Source organism: Oryctolagus cuniculus, chromosome 2 (assembly GCF_964237555.1).
Source record: "Oryctolagus cuniculus chromosome 2, mOryCun1.1, whole genome shotgun sequence".
NCBI lineage: Eukaryota > Metazoa > Chordata > Mammalia > Lagomorpha > Leporidae > Oryctolagus > Oryctolagus cuniculus.
Window position 1 is genome coordinate 192,681,564 of NC_091433.1, and position 15,937 is coordinate 192,697,500.

General features: G+C 61.7%; 1 protein-coding gene across 4 annotated transcripts in view; it reads right to left on the reverse strand.

Moving 5' to 3' along the window:
- The window catches only part of ASAP2 (ArfGAP with SH3 domain, ankyrin repeat and PH domain 2), a 167,743-nt gene that overhangs the window by 3,213 nt on the left and 148,593 nt on the right, over positions 1–15,937 (reverse strand). For 3 of the 4 annotated variants that reach the window (XM_051833312.2, XM_051833313.2, XM_051833315.2), the window contains 9 exons: positions 14,990–15,105; positions 12,648–12,715; positions 11,016–11,129; positions 8,040–8,292; positions 5,306–5,437; positions 3,811–3,976; positions 1,672–1,721; positions 1,271–1,359; positions 763–885 (listed from right to left, as the gene is read on the reverse strand). In XM_051833312.2, the coding sequence (XP_051689272.2) occupies positions 763–885; positions 1,271–1,359; positions 1,672–1,721; positions 3,811–3,976; positions 5,306–5,437; positions 8,040–8,292; positions 11,016–11,129; positions 12,648–12,715; positions 14,990–15,105 (1,111 nt within the window). The remainder of the gene's footprint in view (positions 1–762; positions 886–1,270; positions 1,360–1,671; positions 1,722–3,810; positions 3,977–5,305; positions 5,438–8,039; positions 8,293–11,015; positions 11,130–12,647; positions 12,716–14,989; positions 15,106–15,937) is intronic. The other variant, XM_051833314.2, reaches the window with a different exon arrangement.

The following is a 15,937-nucleotide window of genomic DNA, read 5'->3' on the forward strand; positions in this document are numbered from 1 at the left end:
CGCCTGTCACGGCCCAGCCAGGGCGGGGACCCAGGACAGCGCCTGTCACGGCCCAGCCAGGGCAGGGACCCAGCACAGTGCTTGTCACGGCCCAGGCTTCCCTGAGCCCCACCCAAGTGGCGAGTTGAACCGCTGGGTATCTGAGTCCCAGGACAGGGCCGGGCTGCGGCTGTGGCCACACGGCCGACTCTGCCAGGTGCTTTCTGCACATCACTCCTGCGGTCACCCCCGCCTCCCTCGGAGGGTGCTCACCACAGGCTGCCGCGACTCCCTGCCAGGCGCTGGCGCCAAAGTGAGACGACCCCGGTGCCCTGGCCGAGGTCAGCAGCCTGTTAAGTGGCTGCATCTGAACTCCGGGGTCGCCCAGGGCAGGCCCGAGCTCACCCTGAACCCGGGAGGACGCCTGAGCAGCCCACGCTCGCCTTGGAGCCAGGTGTCACCCGAGGCTCTGGCCTCTCGGGCAGCAGTGGGCAGCCAGGACCTGGAGACTGGGGGCCCTGGCCTGCGCTCTGGAGACTGGGGGCCCTGGCCTGCGCTCTGGAGACTGGGGGCCCTGGCCTGTGCTCTGGAGACTGCAGCCCGAGCGGCTGGAGGGAGGAGCCCCCCCCGGGGGGGGGGGTCATCAGGTCCACTGGGAAGCCGACGTGCAGGAGCAGCCCCCCGAGAGAAGGCCAGGGGCAGAGCGCACGCTCAGGCTGAGAACCTCACTGTGAGCAGGCGTCCCTGGCCAGGCAGGCAGGCCACGGCCCAGCCCCGACTCACCCACCACTCCTGGTCCTCCTCGCCGTCCACGACGATCACGTCGCCCTCGGAGAAGGTCAGCTCGTCCGGGTTGTCCGCCACGCAGTTGTACAGCGCCTTCACCCGCTTGGGCTTCGCCTTGGTCTGCGTCAAGCAGGGGAGCGAGCAGAAGCTGATGCGGCAGGGAGCTACGCTCTGGGCCGCTCTGCTTCCGGCTGCTCTCGGGGGCACAGGCCCAGGCCCAGGCCCAGGCCCGGGGAGACCCCAGACATGAAGGTGGGGCAGGCGCACGCAGCTCAGGAGCCAGGGAATGAGGACCTGGGCAGAGCTGGGGAGCGAGGCAGCTGGGCCTGCGCCCGTGCAGGGGCCTGTGCTGGCGTGGGAGCGAGAAGAGGACCAAGCCCAGCGGCTGGCCACACCCCCGAGACCGGTGAGCAGCAGGCAGCAGCCCCAGGGAAGAGGGAAAGGCCTGTCTGTCTGTGCCCCACTGGCCAGAGCGAGGGGCGGGAAGGGAGGCATGTCTGCTTACCGCCTGTGACTTCCTGGGCATGGGCGCCGGCGGCTGCAGGACCACGGCATTGGACAGAGGACCCAGAGCTTCCGTTCCAGAGAGTTCTCCTGCAAAATGGAGCTGCGTTACAAGATGCCCTGGCACTCCCGGGGGCGAGAGGTCAGCACGGTGTCGTGTCTGACAGCAGATCCCCGGTGCGCTCATGGGGTGGGGAAAGGACCCTGAAAGCCAAAGAGCCTTCTGTCTCGGACGCAGCGTTCACAGAGCTTGGGGGCAGGCCAGTGTCTGGGCCCAGCCGTCCTCCCACACCTGCCCACGTCAGCAGGGGCCTCGGGCCCTGGGGAGGGCTGCCGTGAGACCACCTGGCTGGAAATGTCCTCTCGCTGCCCCCCAGAGCCCGGCCCGCGGCAGATAATTACCAGGTCCCCTGGACTGGCCCTTGCTGGTCGGCAGGGTTGACTTGTCAGCCCTGTGGAGAAGAGAAAACAGGTTTCCTGCTGCCCGCCCCGCCCCGTCCCTCTGACAAGGGACACACCTGCGTCCAATCTGTAAACGGGAGAGGTGATGTCTGCAGGTGTCACTCAACTATCTCTTTTATTGGAAAAGAGAGTGCTAGATCAAGGTGCCCAAAACCAAGGTTCTCCGGAGGCGCCCTGTCCGTGCGTGCCTGCAACCCATGACCTGGTCTGGACAGGGGCTGGGCAGTAGCACCTGGCTCCACCACACCCCCACCTTGGGCCCTGGCCCTTCTGTGAAAGGATGGCCTGCATCTTAACCCTGGGTCCAGGCGGCTCTGCCAGGACTGCCCAGCCACCGCGCTCAGTGTTTTTTTTTTTTTTTTTTTTTTTTTGGACAGGCAGAATGGACAGTGAAAGAGAGAGAGAGAGAAAGGTCTTCCTTTTTTCTGTTGGTTCACCCTCCAATGGCCGCCGCGGCTGGCACGCTGCGGCCGGCGCACCGCGCTGATCCGATGGCAGGAGCCAGGTGCTTCTCCTGGTCTCCCATGGGGTGCAGGGCCCAAGTACTTGGGCCATCCTCCACTGCACTCCCTGGCCACAGCAGAGAGCTGGCCTGGAAGAGGGGCAACCGGGACAGAATCCGGCGCCCCGACCGGGACTAGAACCTGGTGTGCCGGCGCCGCAAGGCGGAGGATTAGCCTAGTGAGCCGCGGCGCCGGCCTTCAGTGTCATTCTTGTCTCTGTGCCCTGCAGTCCCGCTGACAGGCGCTGGCGTGGCTGACCACGAGCTCAGGGCCACTCGTGAGCTGGGGGCCCAGTGTGTCCCAAGGCCAGCAGGCAGACACACAGCAGGAGGCCTGTGAGCTGACCTGCGACCTGGGCTGCCAGCAGCCACAGTGTCACCTGCAGCCGGTGTGACACCAGCTCTGTCGCGAAGCACAGGCCACGTATCTTAGCGAGCCCAGAGAGGCGCTGTCTTCCCGGAGCTAGCGTGGAGCCAGCAGGTGGAGAGACGGGGTGGGGCTGCAGCCCGGGACGGAATCCTTCCGCGGGTACTGCGGAGGCTGTCCGAGCTGCCCTGAGCGCACGCTGGCTTGGTCGCCATCTGGGCTCCAGCAGCGTCTCTGGGCATGCATGTCTCGCAGACCCTGTCAGCCCTCGCCCCTCGCTCACGGCCAAGGCCTGAGCCTCTGGGCCGCGGCCGGTAGCCGTTCCTCGGAGGCCAGGCCGTAACCGGCTCTGTGGGCTACGGAGTCCCTGCCAGGGCACCCTGGAGGCAGCCGCGGCCCGCACAGCACAGAGGGCGTGGCCGTGCGGCCACACTGCTCACGGGCACTGCCACCTGAACCTCGCGTCATCTGCACATGCCGGACAGTGGCCTCTGGCGGGGGGGGCGTTTGGTCTGCAGGTGGAGAGCCAGTTCCCGCGTCCACGCCCCCCATCCCAGGGCTGAGTCTGGTCCCAGCCCCACTCCTACTCCAGCCGCCTGGCGATGTGCACTGGGAGGCAGCAGGCCCCGACAGCACGCGGGACACCCCGACTGAGCTCCTGGCTCTTGGCCTTGGGCTGGCCATTGTGGTCACTGGGGAGCGAACCGGTGGATGGCAGCTCTCTCTGAATCTTGTAGACAAATTTCTTTAAAATGCTCTTGATTTGTTCCCAGCCATTTAAACACAAAAGGCTTTCTGAGCTCACGTGGCACAGGAAACAGGTGGTGGGACCAGTGCTCGTGCTAAGCCGAAATCCCACTTCATGACACACATGTAAGACTCAGATCCACTTTAAAGAAATGTGCACAGCTTAGGAATTCCTGATGAATTAATTTTAAGACCTTTGAGACCTGGTGAACTGGGCACGCGATGCCGGATCTCGCCATTCACGGTTCTGGAAGCAGGGGAAACTTCGGATGCTCAAACAGAAACTCAGTGGATAATGGGAAGGGATTTCAAAAAGTTCATGGAAAATGTGCTGTGAAGAAAGTGCAGGTGGACTGCGACACTCCTCTCTCCCGTGGCCTTCCGTGGCCTTCCTGAAGGGCTGGTGCAGGCCACCATCCTGAAGGCAAGAGGCCAGCAGGGTCGGAGGGGGGGCAGGGCTTACCCGGGAGCTGGCTTCTTCTGGGGGAGGCGGCTGGGGGGCTGGGGCGGCAGGGGCGGGGCTTTGCTCTGTGACACCCCCGGCTGGGTGGGCTTGCTGGGCTGGCTCAAGGCTTCAATCACGCTGGGCGTCCTGGCTACCGGAGGGGGTGGCATCGGGGTCAGGGGATCTGCGGAGACAGTAGAGCAGAGAACCGCGGTCGGGCTCGGCTCGCAGGGTCCCCCCAGCGGCTCCTCTGCACCGGCTTCCTCTTCGGGGAAAACCGGACTTGCGGGAGAGGGTGGGGCCCTTTCCAAACCAATCAGGAAGCTGCTGCCTGCACCTGTGGCCTGAGCCGCCCCGTCCCCCTCGCTGTGGCGAGGGTTCCTGGCGGGGAAGGCAGCCCAGGACAAGCGCAGGAGACTGCACCCAGGGCCCAGCTCTGCGCCTGCTCCCTGCCCCGCGGAGCTCCTGCTGCCCGTTCACCAGGCTGCTGAGCAGGGGCACGGCCAAGGGCAGATCACCAGGACGCTCTTGGTACAGGCTCCACAGGGGGGAGTGTTCATCGTGGTCATCACCAGGGCTGCCGCTCCCAGAGCGCCTCCCTGTCCCTGGGCACCACCACCCTGCGCTGCCCGAGCAGGAGCGGGCACACCGTATTCCCTGCCAGGTTAGCCTTCTGGGGTCCAGAGACGGGCCCGGGGCACACCGACGGAGGCAGCTCCAGCACGCAAACCCAGCCCCAGGCACGCAGCCCAGAGGAAGGAGGGCGGCTGCTGGCTGCTGCGCCTCCCCAGCCCTGCAGCTGGACGGGGCTCTCTCCGCCAGCTCCCGTGTCCCTCCCAGGGCCAGAGCCTGAGACGTCGCTGGATCACGCCCTCAGCCACTGTCCCGGGCTCGGCTGCCGGCGCCTTGCAGCGGTGGGGCCGGACTGTGCTTCACGGTCATGGTGTTACAGAGGTCGCAAGCACCTGCGCCCAGGCCGTGCCCTCGACGCAGCAACACGCAGGGATGCTTGGTGCCTCCGTGCCAGGGTGGGGGGTGGCAGGCCAAGGCCAGGGCCAGCTTCACCGATGCGGTGAAGTGGCGGCTCTGGCTGCGCACCACCGCCCCCTGCAGGAGGCTCTGGGGATTCTCGACCCCAGGTCGACACTGGAAGATTCACCCCAGGTAAGATCCCAGTGACCATCCCAAGATGCTGAGTCACCCAGTGAAATGGGAGTCCCGGGGAGGCGAGTGGAAGCGGAAATGGTGCAAATGTTTTGGGAGACAGGAAAAGAGCAAGTGAACCATCCCAGGGGCGTGGCGGGGGCAGGAGCTGGGGTGGCAGCTGGAAGGGTCAGGGCCGGGTGGACAGCCGTGGCTGGCCCGGCAGCACTGGGCGCCCGGTGCCCGTCTGTGCCGTGGGTGTGTGGCCCGCAGCTCTCTCTCCCCAGCTGGCCGCCGGCAGCACCAACCCCTCCCCGCCTTCCAGAGCTACGAAGCCCCCTGGCAAGAAAGGAAAAAGGCAAAAACGTACTGGTAGACGTGACGCGGAGAGGGGGCAGCGGTGGGTGGACGGCTGGCGGATCTGACGAAGACCGCTGCCTGCTTCCACCGTCCACGCTCGCGGAGTTTGTCTTCCACAGGGCGTTAGCTGAGGCTGCCTGAACTAAACCCGCACACGCACGCACACGCACACGACAAAAACAGAAACAAGACACTGCGTTACTGATCCTCCCGCTTGCAAAGCGGCCGCCGAGACGCGCCCAGCCTAGCACGTGGAGCCGGCTGCGGAGACACACGGCACCAGAGAGGCTTCTGGCGCCCAGCGGGCCCAGCTGGTTTTCTCGATCTGACTGTGAGGTTCACAGAATTCCTGACTTTCTTTCTCAGTCGGGTTGAGCTTCCCTTACCCGAACTGTCTGGTCCCAGAAACAGTTCAGATTCGGGGAGATTTGGGGAGAGGAACGTTTGTATTGACTAACCAGTTCACCGTTCCTAATGTGAATATCAAATCTGAAAGAATCCAAAACTCCAGTCACGTCAACACTCAGAAAAAACACCCCCGGTCTCGTGCAGTGGGAGGTGAGCCCGTGAGTGACACCCACTCCCTTAATGGGACTCAGGTCCAGTTCCCGGCTCTGGCTCCTGACTCCAGCTTCCTGCTAACGCAGACCGTAGGAGGCAGCAGTGCCGGCTCAAGTGCTGGGCTCTGGCCACCCACACGGGAGACCCTGAACGCATTCCTGGCTTTGCCTCCTGGGAGTGAAACAGCAGATGGAAGCTCTCTTTTGTTATCGATCTCCCTCTAATTAAAAAAAAAAAGCTTCAGGTTCCGGAGCATTGCGGAGTTCTGGGTCAGGGATGCTCCACCGTCCAAATGTTGTTTGCAGAGACACAGTTAGAGCCACAGCTGCATCTCCCGAGCATCTGCCGTGTTCAGGGTGTACGGACCTTCTGCCCTTCCCTGTCCACCCATGGGCCGCGGAGTGACCACAGTGGAAGGACAGCACCCGCCTCCCAGCCCCTACGGGGCACAGAACGTGTTAGTCAGACACAAGGGGAAGGGGCAGGTTCAGATGACCCACAAGGAAGACAGTGTTTCCCTGGTCACAAGTCCTTCTGCCGCATGAAAGTCGCAGTGCGTCTACGCGTGCACGGGGCCTGTGTCTGAGGTCGCGTGCAGCCCACGGGGAGGGCTGAGCCTGATGGTAAACCAGGGCCCGCCCACTCCCGGGAACGAGGGGAGGCCCACAGAGGAGGGGGGCAGGCACAGGTGCAATCTACGCCGTCTCAAGTAGAAACGCGGCTGAGATAGAAACAGAAACGCGAGGAAAACACCCAAATCCTCCAACTCCAAGACTGCAGGAAAGCCAGACACTGGAGGGAGAGTTCACCCTTCCTTCCCTGACCCAACAGAACTAAGCCCCATCTGCCCTCGCCAGGACACATGCAGTGAGAGCCGCTCTGGGGTGAGCATGACCACTGCTTTCGACATGGGCCTTGCAGAGCCAGCCCGTCCCCAGGCTACAGGGCGTGGTGGCAGGAGGCACTGGGACAGCCCCAGCAGGACCCCACGCGGCCTGGGGAGGCCAGTGGGGAGGAGGCAGCTCTGTGAGGGAGCCTGCAGCTGCCTTTCTCGGGACGACCTCATCAAGCCTGGGTGCAGACACGGGTCTGGGATGTGGGGCACCTGGGGGCGGGGGCCAGGGGAGCACGTGGGTCTCGGGACACGGTGGGTGCCAGGTCTGCTCCCAGCGGGTGCTGCTGGGGCGGGCGACTCAGGGACTGCAGGGTCATCAGTCCCCTCTCTGGGCCTCCCTGGAGGCCAGGGCAGCACCGCGTGGAGTCCCCGAGAGGGCTAGGCCCAGCCACCCTGCCCAGTCACAAGACTGTGTGCTGGCTTGCAGCCCGGCCTTCCAGCCACCTGCGACCCTGCCTCCTCTCCCCCCTTCCCAGCTACAGCCGCTGTATGAACACAATGTGAGTGGGCTTCGGTGCCACCAGGCTGCTCCGCTGTGCTCCCAGGGGCCCCAAACCCCAAAGCCCGAGCAGCCCCCTCCTTCACACAGAAAACGCTCCAACAGCCACTGCCCAGGGCCGGGGGGCCCAGCCCACAGCCGAACGGGCCACTTGCCAGACCTGACTTCGGGGGCACGGCGGCCAGCCAGTCTTCAGTACTGGGTGGGCTGATTAACTTTGGGGAGCAAAACCTCTCGTGACTGTTGGGGTCAAACTTGCTAAGCTGGGACGCAGCGGCGGAGGTGGGTGAGGCTTGGGCACGGAGCACACTGGTAGGACACACAGGGCTGACTTTGCGTTTCTACAGTGAGGCCAAGCTAAGTCCCCTACATCAGTGCCTTGTTCACCTGGTGGGGACCACAGAGATAGGAGCCATGGCAGGGGCCCCAGGGTGGCCCGGCTGCAGGAAGAGAGGTTAAGAGGGGCAGGATCGGGCCCGGGGAGGCAGCGGGTGGGGCAAGCAGAGGAAGGAGGAGGTGACGCCTGTCCGCAGGTGGCTCCAGGGGCCGCCCACCACCACAGGCCGGTCGGCTGCAGCCCCAACCACGCGGTACCACCGCTCTGCCCACAAGAATCCAGTCATGGCACACTCACAAACACGATGGGGTCCCTCTAGGGAACACACAGACAGTAACTACAAAATAAGAGCCCCGGGGCAACCCCGCTGGGGACCACTCAGCCTCCACCTCCCCAAAGCAAAGACCTACCCTGCCTCGCGTGTGCGTGCAGAGGGCACCAAGAGGCCGTACCTTTGCCGACGTTCCGAGGGGGCAGAGGGGGGGCGCTGGTGGTGCTGGGGACTGCCGGCTGGGCGGGGGGCGGGCTGCCGCTCAGGATGGCGCCATAGGTCTCGTTCTGCAAGACGCTGGGCCCGAAGCCCCGCTGCTTGTCCTTGGCGAGGCTGGCGGCGTCTCTGGCCAACGAGGCCATGCTGGACGGAAGCTGGCCAGATCCCAGCTGGTAGAAGCTGACGGGCCGGTCCTCCCGCCGGTTGGGACTGGGCTGCGGACGAGTGGCCAGCAGAGGTGTGAGGCCAGGACACACAGGTCTCCCAGGGGGAGCGTCCGCCAAAGCGGGGAAAACCCCAGCCAGGCTTCGAGTGCCTGGGATGGAAGCCTGTACTCCAGGAAGGGCGTGCCCCACGAGCATCCCGGCCCCGCCCCAGCCCCGTGTCCTACTCTGCTTCCTGTCCCGGAGCAGAGCAGCTCTGGCCCGGCAGAGCTGGGTTCTCCTTAGGAACCACAACGCTCTTGAACTTCCTCTAACTCAGGGTCAGCAGACCGTGGCTGCCAGAAAGAACCTTTACAGAGACACACCCTCGCCCGGTCACTCACACGTCCAGGCCGCCCTGGCAGAACGTGGTAGTGCCAGCAGACTGTTTCAGGCACTGAACCCAAAATGTTTAGCGCCTGCCCCTTTAAGGGTCTGCCCACCCCTGCTCTGCTGGGAGGTCCCGCGGGGTCACGACCCAGGTAACTCAGATCCACCTCAGCTTTCGAATGTTCCCTTCGCTGCGGACTGTTCCTGAGCCGCACGCTCATCTGTCCAGTGGTACGGCTTTCTCTGCTCCGCCAGCCTGGCCAGACACCTCGCAGGGGCTCAGTACCAGCACCCCCCCCCCCCGCCACCGCCCCTCCTAAGACCACCTCTCAGCCTTGGCTCTGGCCGAACCACTGTTCACACACGGCTTGGGGATGCAGAGTTCTGCACCTGTGGCTCCTCACGCGGATTTTTTTTTTTAATACACTTTTTTTTTAAATTTTTTTTTTTAATTTTTTTTTTTTTTTTTTGACAGGCAGAGTGGACAGTGAGAGAGAGAGAGACAGAGAGAAAGGTCTTCCTTTGCCATTGGTTCACCCTCCAATGGCCGCTGTCGGCGCGCTGTGGCCAATGGCAGGAGCCAGGTACTTATCCTGGTCTCCCATGGGGTGCAGGGCCCAAGTACTTGGGCCATCCTCCACTGCACTCCCTGGCCATGGCAGAGAGCTGGCCTGGAAGACGGGCGACCGGGACAGAATCTGGTGCCCCAACCGGGACTAGAACCTGGTGTGCCGGCGCCGCAAGGCGGAGGATTAGCCTAGTGAGCCGTGGCGCCGGCCCCTTTTTAATACACTTTTTATGGGGCCAGCTTTGTGGTGCAGTGGGTTAAGATGCTGCCTGGGATGCTGGCATCCCACGCAGGAGTGCTGGTTTGAGTCCCGGCTGCTCCACTTCTGATCCAGCTCCCTGCTGTGGCCTGGGAAAGCAGTGGAAGATGGCCCAAGTGCTTGGGTCCCTGCACCACGTGGGAGACCTGGATTGAGTTCTTGACTCCTGGCTTCAGCCTGGCCCCGCCTGGCTATTGTGGGCATCTTGAGAATGAATCAAGGAATGTGAGATTGTTTTCTGTCTCTCTGCCTTTCAAATAAATGAAAGTAACTTTTTAAAAAGCAAAAGAAATAGTAAATACAGACATTAACTGCTCACTGAACAAGAATAGGTCAAGGAATTTCAGAAGTGCCATCTATTTATCTGTCTATACCTATCCATGCTACATCAATTACTCATCCATCCATCCTCAAATACATCAGAACTTTACAGTCCTACAGGAAAAATAAAGACAATTTAGGGGCTGGCATTGTGTTATAGTGGGCTAAGCCGCCCCGGCAACACTAGCATCCCATATGGGTACCCCTTCAAGTCCTGGCTGCTCCACTTCTGATCCAGCTCCCTGCTAATGCACCTGGGAAAGCAGTGGAAGGTGGCCCAAGTCCTTGGGCCCCTGCACCCACGTGGGAGGCCTGGAGGAGGCTCCTGGCTCCTGGCTTCAGTCTGGTCTGGCTCTGGCAGCTGCAGGCATTTGGGGAGTGAACCAGCGGATGGAAATTCTCTCTATATATATAACTCTGCTTTTCAATAAATACATCTTTTTAAAAACATTTTTTAAAAATTTAAATTACAACAGTGTGTCTAATATGGAATTCCAGTTGTGTTAATAAGGCAATCTGTGTGTCTAAGGTGGCATCCCGAGCGTGCGTCTGACGTGGCGTTCCGACTGTGGCGTTCTAGCTGTGCTGACACTGAATGTTTTTCAGTGTCCCTCACTGAGCCCTGGTTGAGGGGAGATGGAAGAGGTTCTGCGCTAGGAGTATGGGCCCAGAGTCGCATCTTCTGCCCTTCTGCCCCGAGAGCCACGTGAAGGGGCCGGGCCTCCGGGGACCCAGCACGTGTGCCAGGCAGTGAGTGGTGAGGAGGGAGCTGGACCAGGGGCCAGAGCCCGGGTTCTCACCGCCAGGCCCCCTCTTGGCTTCAGTGTCCCATCTGATGAAGGAGGACGTTGGCCCGAGGAGCCGCGAGAGCCGGTTGGTGAGGGCAGCCGAGTCTTTAAAATCAATACACGACCGGGCCGGTGGGCGCGCTGGCCCACGCTGGGGGCAACCTGACCCTTTATGCTCCGAGTCCGCCGCCGAGGGGCGTCCTCTAAACCCCCTCTAATCAGAGCAGCTCCCGCGTCCCTTGGTGGGGAGGGCGAGCAGCTGCCTGATGACACAATTAGCCGTCCCTTTAACGAGTGCGGAGCTGGGAGACTCGAGACTGCACTGGAAACCCACTGAGGTCGGGGGAAGCAAGAAGCCAGCCCTGCCTTCTGTTGGGCGGGGCAGCTCCCGCTCTAACTGAGGGCTGGCCCCACCCTGCTGTGAAGGAAGTTCTCCGAGCCCCTCCACGCCGGGCAGCCCGGCACACACCTGCAACTTCTCGTCCATGTCGTCATCACTTTCGTCCAGGTCTTCGTGCAGCAGCCGCCACTCATATTCCACGTGGACGTGGGAATTGAACCTTCCAGACAGGGCCTGGTTCAGCTGGGAGGGAGAGAGGCGTGGTCAGAATTGCTGCTCACTCGCTCAGCCAGCTGACACCGGCACCCTCCAGGTACCCAGACGGGCAGCGCACGGGCAGGCAATCCGCGGAGAACGGGTCCAGGGGCCTGGGCTCTGGAGGCGGGGAGCTGCACTCTGCCCAGGGCAAGCCCATTAAAATCCCAGGGTCTGGGGTCGAAGCCCCTAAACCTGAGGCACAAAATAACCTTGAACCTCAGACCTGGTAACTCCTGGTAGGCGCTTTGTAAACTGTAAAGTGCTGTATGCTGGCAAGGGCTATCAGGCATGATAGCCTGGGGGCATCAACCTTAGCACAGCCGTCTCCTAATCAGCCCAGCCCTCCTCGGCTGGGCTAGAGAATGAAGTCCTGCAGGAGGTGAGCTGAGCGACTGTTTTCCTAACTCTCTCAAGGAAGGGAGAGAGCTGGATCCATTCTCAACGTGCAGAAATGGGTATCCTGAGGACCGGCGCTGTGGCGCAGCGGGTTAACGCCCTGGCCTGCAGCGCCGGCATCCCATGTGGGCACCAGCTTCAGTCCCGGCTGCTCCACTTCCGATCCAGCTCTCTGCTATGGCCTGGGAAAGCAGCAGAGGATGGCCCAAGTGCTTGGGCCCCCGCACCCACGTGGGAGACCCAGAAGAAGCTCCTGGCTCCTGGCTTTGGATCGGCCCAGCACCAGCCATTGCAGCCATTTGGGGGGTGAACCAGCAGATGGAAGACCTCTCTTTCTACCTCTCTCTGTAACGCTTTCAAATAACTAAAACAAATCTTAAAAAAAAAAAAAAAAAAAGGTAACCTGGTCGTAGGGCTGAAAGCTCCCTAGAGCCAGACAGCAGCTGTGTGACACTGAACGAGTTCGTAACCGCTGCAAGGGTGCGTCCTCGGCGAGCCCATGGGAATCACGGTGGGGACCGCGTCACGGCCACAAAGAAGAACTCGAATGGACTTCAGGGCCACCATGTGGTGGGCACAGAGAGTGAACGAGGCAGTGGCTGTGAGCTCTGGTTCAGCCTGCGCTCGCTGGGGTTCATGACCAACACTTCCACTGACGGAGCACTCACTGCGTGAAATCGCCCCAGAGGTCAGGGAGTGTCTCACAGCCTTGCAAACTGCTCCGCTGACCCACCGTGCTAAGCGCACGCCCACTGCTGACCCGGGGCTGCCTGGGGCCAGGTGGCTGCTGCACGCCCAGGCTGTCTCTTCTTCTCCGGCAGCAGAGGAAGACGGCGCTGAGCAGCCCACCCGGTGTGGGGCTGGTGCAGAGTGCGGAGCAGCCCGGGGCGCTCGGAGCACAGATGCCAGAGCACAGCAGCTGCGGGGCGTGGGCCTCTGCTCAGCTGCCCAGACGATGCCAGGGCACCGTCCACGCGCCCACCCATGCCTCCCCCAAGACGCGTGGTCCAGACTCCCCAGTGCGCTTTTACAGGTAGGGCCGAGTCGCGGCTCGTGCCCCCCGACACTGAGATCTGCTCGGGCCGTCCACACCAGCGGGGGCCTCACCAGCTCTTCACAGTGCTCGTGTTTGAGGCGCCTGGCGATGTCCAGCGGTGTCTCCCCGGCCTCGTTTGCTGAAAGTGAAGAGCGAGGAAAGGCGGCGTTACGGCAAAACCCAGCAGAGGCCTGACAGCTTCAAAGTAATTTTAAGAAGATACAGTAGGGGCCGGTGTTGTGGTGCAGCAGGTTAAGCTACGGCCTGCGACGCCAGCATGCCATATGGGCACAGGCTGAGTCCTGGCTGCTGCACTTCCGATCCAGCGCCCTGCTAATGCTGATGGGAAAGCAGGGGAAGACAGTCCACGTGCTTGGACTCCTGCCACCCACTTGAGACCTGGATGCAGTTCCAGGGTCCTGGCCTTGGCCTGGCCCAGCCTTGACCGTTGCAGCCATTTGGGGAGTGAACCTGCGGATATAAGATCTCGTTCTCTGTCTGCCTCTCTCTGTAACTCTGTCCTTCAAATAAATAGATGAATCTTAAAAAAAATTTTTAAATAAAAAAATAAAAATGATACAGTAAGATAACACTGAGTTAAATTAAGCACAGTTCATGAAACTGCAGCTGGTCTGCCCTGGCCGGGCTGGATTTGCGTTACAACTGCACAGAACTGCTGCAGAACACAAAAGGCAAGATTTTAAAAGACAAGGTTTGAGCTAATCACAAAAATGAAATGGCTGATGCAGCCAGTGAATTTAATTCAATACTCAAACTATGTCTTTGAATCCAATAGTTTGTTGTAGGGGCTGGCGCTGTGACGTAGCGAGTAAAGCTGCCGCCTGCAGTGCCGGCATCCCATATGGGCCCCAGTTCGATTCCTGGCTGCTCCACTTCCAATCCAGCTCTCTGCTATGACCTGGGAAAGCAGTAGAAGACGGTTGAAGTCCTTGGGCCCCTGCACCCACGTGGGAGACCCGGAAGAAGCTCCTGCTCCTGGCTTCAAATCAGCACAGCTCTGGCCACTGTGGCCATCTGGGGAGTGAACCAGCGGATGGAGGATCTCTCGATCTCTCTCTCGATCTCGATCTCTCTCTCTCTCTCTGCCTCTCCTTCTCTGTGTAACTCTTTCAAATAAATAATCTTAAAAATCAAAAATAGTTTGTTGTAAATCTCTAACCAAAAGCAGTGTTACTGCAGTTCCATGCATCTGACTGGAGCAAACTTTTATGCCTCCTGCTAGGCAGTCTATAAATTTGAAATTATGCATTTTCTTCTTAAAAAGTCTCAGTCAACATTTAATAAGTTTTTAAAAAGAGCAAGGCTCAGGGCTGAGGCTGTGGCGGAGTGGACTAAGCCTCCACCAGCAGTGCAGACATCCCAAATGGGCACTGGTTCACATCCCGGCTGCTCCTCTTCCGATCCAGCTCTCTGCTGTGGCCTGGGAAAGCAGTAGAAGATGGCCCAAGTGCTTGGGCTCCTGCACCCTTGTGGGAGACCTGGAAGAAGCTCCTGGCTCCTGATCAGCTCAGCTCCGGCTATTGTGGCTATCTGGAGAGTGAACCAGTGTATGGAAGACTTTTCTCTCTGTCTCTCCATCTGTAACTCTACCTCTCCAAAAAAAAAAAAAAAAAAAAAAAAGAGCAAGGCTCTCCATCCGCTCTGTGCCCCTTTGCTACTCTACCCTCTGCTCGACAATTCTTCTGGAACAATTGCTGGGGGACCTCCCCTCAGGCCCCTTCTTCCCCTGCTGTCAGCCAGGCCACGCCCCCTGCAGAGGGAGGGAGCCAAGCAGGAGTCAGTCTCCCTGGTGCAGGGACCGGGTGCAAGCGAAAGGGCAGAGCAGTCAACAGCGACTCCCAACAAACTGTCAGGACCCAGAGCCAAGCTAGGGACTAAGTCTGGCAGGGCTGCGGTAGCACGGCTTCAGGTCTGAGCCGGTCCCGGTTCCCCAGCCTCACCCAAATTCCCCAGCCCCAGTGGGCACAGCAAGGCCCAGTCTCTGGGAGCCCGACAGGTGAGCGCCGCCCACCAGTGCCCCTGTCCTGCAGCTGCGATTCCCTCCTCCCTGGTGCCCACGGGAGCTCCAGTGTCTGCCATGTCCAGTGGGCGGCGGGGGCCGGCGGGACCCCCGGCCCCAGGCGGGACCCCCAGACTCCAGACCCCAGGCGGGACCTCCGGCCCCAGGTGGGACCCCCAGACCCCAGGAGGGACCCCCAGACCCCAGGCCGGGACCCCAGGGCCCCAGGCGGGACCCCCAGACCCCAGGCCGGGACCCCAGGGCCCCAGGTGGGAACCCCAGGCCCCAGGCCGGGACCCCCGGGCCCCAGGTGGGAACCCCAGGCCCCAGGCCGGGACCCCCGGGCCCCAGGCGGGACCCCCAGACCCCAGGCGGGACCCCGCCGCTGCTCACCTATCTCGATGGAGGCCTTGCCCCGCAGCAGCAGCTTGAGACACTCGTTGTTGTCGGTCAGACAGCAGTAGTGCAGGGCCGTGCTGCCCTTGCCGGTCTGCTTGTCCAGGTTCCCGCTGCCCGAGAACAAGGGGGAGAGGAAGAGCAGTGAGGGCCGGGACTGGCAGCCTTGCCCCTTGCCCGTGCCTGCGGGCTGCACCAGGCCTCAGGAAGCCAGGCTGCGTTGTCCCACCTTATCTGCCAGCGGCAGGAAGGCCCACGCTCACCGAGCCCGCGGGCCCAGGGCTGCTCTGAGCTTCCGAAGGTTTGCAAAAGCTGCTTCCCCCAAGCCTGAAAAGGTGCCTGTGGCCTGTAGTCATGGGACAAATGTTTCAGCCCCCGGGGAGCAGTCTGCAGGCGTGGCCCCCGGCACGCTCTGAGCAGGGACAGCAGGCTCTGTGGCCCCGGGCAGACTAGCGGGCAGAGGCAGGACGTCAGGGGTGGCACCCGCTGCTCCCATTCGGACGAAACCATCCGAGTTCTCGGGGTGGAACCAGGTTTCCTCCCGTCCTGGCCCTGGAGAAGGCACATGGGCAGAGTCCATCACTCAGCTACCCGTGGACTGTGCTCCAGGTGCTGGGCTCGTGTCGCAGGATGGCTGTCGGACGGGTTTTTGCCAGGAGTCCGTGCCCCAGCTGTGAGGGCTGACGGCCCCACCCCGGGCCCCTCTCCTGTCTGCCCAATTCTGCCCTCCACTGCCCGTCAGGGACAGCAGGGGAAAGCAGAGGACACAGAACACAACTCCTCCTCCTCCATTCTCCCCTGGGGCAGCTGCCCATTCCACTCGGGCCAATGCAGCGGCTTTCACCCAGCACCTCCCCTCCCCACCATCACAGAGTCAAAATACACGCCAAACGGTCCTGGTGTCTGGCCTTGGGATGCCGGGCAGGTAACGCCCACGTGGGAAGG